Raw genomic sequence first — 4,695 nt, 5'->3', positions numbered from 1 at the left:
CTCTTCGGCTTCGACTTCTCCGTCGAGTATCGGCCGGGCCGCCTTAACACCGTGGCCGACGCGCTGTCCCGTCGCGACTCCGACATCGCTCCCTCCGTCGACTAGTCCGCCGGGGCGGTCCTGTGCATCCGCTCCGAGCCGACGTTCGGTCTCTTCGCCTACATCCGCCGCGCAACTGCGACGGCCGACGACGCCGTCCTTCTTCGGCAGCAGCTCACGGCCGGCGACCTGGAGGAACCGTGGCGCTTCTCTGACGGACTGCTTCTCCATGGGCGCCGGAGCTTTGTTCCGGCGCATGATGATCTCCGTCACCAGGTGTTACAGCTCGCCCACTTGGCAGGTCATGAGGGTGTGCAGAAAACCCTCCATCGTCTTCACGTCGACTTCTACATCCCTGGCGATCGCGCCCTGGTCCGCGACTGGGTTTGGTCTTGTCAGACATGCCAGCGCAACAAGACGGAGACCCTGCGGCCGGCTGGGTTACTTCAGCCCTTGGAGGTGCCGTCTCAGGTCTAGGCGGATATATCCATGGACTTCATCGAGGGCCTTCCCAAGGTGGGCGGCAAGTCGGTCATCCTCACGGTGGTCGACCGCTTCTCCAAGTACGCCCATTTCATCGCACTCGGCCATCCGTACACGGCGGCGTCCGTGGCCCGGGCCTTCTTTGACGGCATTGTCCGTCTACACGGGTTCCCTACTTCGATCGTCAGTGATCGGGACCCTGTATTCACGGGCCATGTCTGGCGCAACCTCTTCAGGATGGCGGGTGTCCAGCTCCGCCTGAGTGTGGCGTTCCATCCTTAGACAGACAGTCAGTCCGAGGTGGTTAACAAGGTCATTGCCATGTATTTGCGTTGTGTGACAGGTGATTGGCCTCGCGCTTGGGTGGACTGGCTTTCTTGGGCGGAGTACTGCTACAACACCTCCTATCACTCTGCCCTGCGCGCTACGCCGTTTGAGGTGGTCTATGGTCGACCACCCCCGCCTATACTACCGGTGGACCCGGAGACGGCTCGGACAGCGGTTGCGGGTGACCTTATCCGCACCCGTGACGAGATGCTTGCTGAGGTCCGTCAGCGTCTCCTTCAGGCCCAGCAGCTGGCCAAGCATTACTACGACGATCATCATCGCGAGGCGGAGTTCGCGGTGGGTGACTGGGTGTGGCTGCGTCTTCTCCACCGCTCTACGCAGTCGCTTGACCCGCGCGCCAAGCGCAAGCTCGGGCCTCGCTACGCCGGGCCCTTCCCTATCTTGGAGCGCATTGGGAAGGTGGCCTATCGTCTTTAGCTTCCAGCCCGCGCTCGCATCCACGACGTCTTCCATGTGGGGCTGCTCAAGCCTTTTCGTGGCGAGCCACCGGCGGCTCCTCCAGCGCTTCCGCCAACCGCCGATGGTCGCATTCTTCCAGAGCCGGCAAAGGTGTTGCAGGCACAGCTCCGTCGTGGCGTCTGGTTCGTCCTCGTTCAGTGGGCGGGCCTTCCGGAGGAGGAGGCTACTTGGGAGCAGCGTGAGGATTTTCGCCAACGCTATCTAGACTTTCAGCTCGAGGACGAGCTGTTTGCGCAGGCTGGGAGAGATGTTATGACCGGTTTGGTCTATACTAGGAAGAGGCCCACCGGGCATTAGTATTAGGGGCTTGGCCCACAAGTTATCTTAGGCAAGTTATTTTAGACAAGTTATCTTAGGCTAAAGTTATTTATACTAGTTGTAAGACACCGTTGAAATCAAGCAATAAAGATATTATCATCTTTTGTTGCCCGGCTCCCTGAGGAGCCGGAACCCTAGCCGCCGCCGCCTCTAAACCCTAGCCGCGACGGCGCCTGTCCGCCGGCGCGCCCGCTCAAGCCCTCGTCCCCCTCCTCCTTACCCATACAATCTGCGCCGGAGGCCTGGTAGGAACCCTAGTCCTACCACAAACATACTCAAACGAATAAATTCCCTCCTCAATACTGTTGACATGGTGCCCACTGCCCGGGCTACTGACATCGTACTGTTGACTGCATATTGCTAATCAATTTACATTTCAGAGCTTCATCCTTGGTCCATTACAACCCGGTTTGATCCTAAATGGTGTTCCCGGGAAAGAATTTAAATGTGGGGGGGGGGGGGGGGGGGGGGGGGGGTCCGCCAGGCGATCCTCTCTCGCAATTGCTATTTGTTCTTGCGGCTGATTTGGTACAGTTGATGGTTAACAAAGCTTGGCATGAGGGCCTTCTTCAGCTACCAATTCCTCAGCCTGAATTGGAAGATATCTCGGTCATACAGTATGCGGACGACACCATTTTGATCCTCCCCTCTGATCTTGCGATAATCACGAGGATCAAAGGCTTGCTAGACTCCTATGCTGAGCCCACTGGACTAAAGATTAATTAGACCAAGCCACAAATGATGCCTATTAATGTGTCAGATCAGCTGTCAGGTGAGAACCATGCCCTTCACTTACCCCACGGTGAGAGATTTGATGCCTCTTGTGGACAACATTGAACGTGCCCTCTGGATGTTATATGGCAGAATTGAGTACATCAACTCAGTACTCTCCTCTCTGCTCTCGTCTGCGATGTGTGTTCTTAAGCTACCAGATAAGCTGTTCGATCTTTTTGATCGTGCTAGATGGAATTGTCTCTGGAGGAAGGTGATGGATAGAGACGCGCGCACTGAGTCTTTGGCAGCTTGGCACTTGGTTTGCCGACCAGAAATGAAAGGTGGCCTTGGAGTGCTTGATCTTTAAATTCAAAACCAGGCCTTTTCTTGAAATAGGTCCACAAGGGGGGGTCATGCTTATGTGGCATAAATACTATGAAGACACGCCACCCCATTCAAAACCCAGGTTTGGTTCCTTCTGGTGGCGCGACATCTTCTCCTTGATGGACGTTTACAGAGGAATTACCACCTGCGTGCCTGGGGCCGGGGACACCATCCTTCTCTGTAAAGATCTGTGGGACACCAAGGGACTAATGCAAGACTCATGTCGCTGTCTCTTTTCGTTTGCTAGAGAAGAAGACATTTCTTTGCCCAGTTCATGGTTAACCCTGAACCTGATCAGAATTTTCAATTGCCACTGTTTATATTCAAGCTAGAGAAGAACTGGAGGTGCTGACCGAAAAGCTAAGCAATATCTCGCTTTATCCTCTAAGGGCTGATGAATGGATTATCTGTTGGCGGGATGCCAAACAAATCCAACAAATTTTTCTTCAGAAATCCAAACCCTCCAACACACGTCCCTGCCATCTCGAAATCCAAGTGTACGATGAAGCACAAGGTTTTTGCCTGGTTGATGTTCATGGATGGAGTTAAAACAAGGGATCTTCTCTGCAGGAGGCACTTCAACATTGGTGATGATCACTCATGCTTGCTATGCTCCAACTAACCTGTTGAAACTAACACTCACTTATTCTCCGAACGTGAGCTCAGTGCTTCATGCTGGGGGATCTTGAATATTCATTGGGACACCTCCAGAGGTATGCAGGAGTGATGGCCATGGCGACTAGAAGCTGGCATGAGGCCATGTTCAAAGAAGTTGCGATCCTGGCAGCCTGGAACATATGAAAGCAGAGAAACAGACGTCACTTTGATACGGTGGCACTCACTTTGTTGAGCTGGAAGAGAGGACTAACTTAAGACCTGGAGATTCTGAAGTTTAGGGCTAAACCTGAAAACCAAACCCTACTTGAAACCTTGATCACCTCCCTTCAAGCCTAGGCACTCCTGTTGTTGCTAATCTCTCTTGTATTTATACTGACCATACTACGCAAGAAACATCTCTTCAGATTACATCGGAGTAGTACAAGCAGTTTATTGTGCTGATTTACAACTTAACAAAGGCCTAGCCCAAGCTGAGGTAAACAGCAGCGGCGACGCCGGCGGTGTAGACAGCGACCAACTTCCCAGCCGCCCCGGCGCCGGCGCGGGACACGATGGCCACCCCGAGGATCCCGGCCGCGCCGGCCGGGGCACGGACGAGCGCCGCCTCTGCCGCGCCGGCGAGCACGGCCTCCCTGAACAGCTCGGCCGCGAACTCCCCGAACTGATCCCGCGAGAGCTCGGCAGCGCCTTCCAAGCCAGAGGCGCGCAGCGCAGAGTCTACGCGCACGCGCGGCGGCGGCGAGGGCACCCAGCGGCGGACGATAGGGAGGGAGCCCCGCAGGGCCGAGTGGAGGTGCTCGGACGCGTCCGCAAGCTGGTAGGGGCGGACGCCGGAGAAGGCGTGCTGGGCGTCGGCGAGGCAGCGGTCGAAGGCGGCGTCGCAGGCGGCGGCGAACGCCGGCGCCCGCCGGAGCGCCGCGTCCACGCGCTTTGAGGGGCTGAGGCCCATCTTTGGTTGATTGGATTTGGTTGACGTGACGAGAGTATGGGCTTCGCAATGATTACTTCAGAGATTTTGCAGCCGCTTATTTGTCAGGCCTCCTCCGCTTGCTGGGTCAGTGTATGTAAAGGCATATTAGCCCATAACATTGTAGTAATTTTCAAATTCCTTTCACATCAACATGGCAGGTCATCCGAAATCACTAGTTGAGGAATACTCGTTGCGTCTAAATCTTGAACCGCTTTCACAATTGAATTCCTCATGTTGAGATATTCAAAACTAGATCCCATATTGATAGGTTTTGACGAACTTTTTTTCATAAAAAAACCGTACGTAAAAACCGAACCGGGAGCATGGGTTTTTTCCTTTCCAAAAAAGGCACGCCCGTGCTT

At 54.8% G+C, this 4,695-nt stretch overlaps 1 protein-coding gene across 1 annotated transcript; it reads right to left on the bottom strand.

Annotated features, from left to right (window-relative positions):
• Positions 1-3,243: 3,243 nt before the first annotated feature.
• LOC125538924 lies at positions 3,244-4,385 on the bottom strand. Its single transcript, XM_048702239.1, has one exon. The coding sequence runs from the start codon at positions 4,310-4,312 to the stop codon at positions 3,824-3,826; it is 489 nt and encodes a 162-aa protein (XP_048558196.1). The 5' UTR covers positions 4,313-4,385; the 3' UTR covers positions 3,244-3,823.
• Between the last annotated feature and the right edge of the window lie 310 nt (positions 4,386-4,695).

The sequence above is a fragment of the Triticum urartu genome, chromosome 2, assembly GCF_003073215.2.
Source record: "Triticum urartu cultivar G1812 chromosome 2, Tu2.1, whole genome shotgun sequence".
NCBI lineage: Eukaryota > Viridiplantae > Streptophyta > Magnoliopsida > Poales > Poaceae > Triticum > Triticum urartu.
The sequence above is the reverse complement of the archived record's forward strand: the minus strand, read 5'-3'. Positions and strand labels throughout refer to the sequence as shown.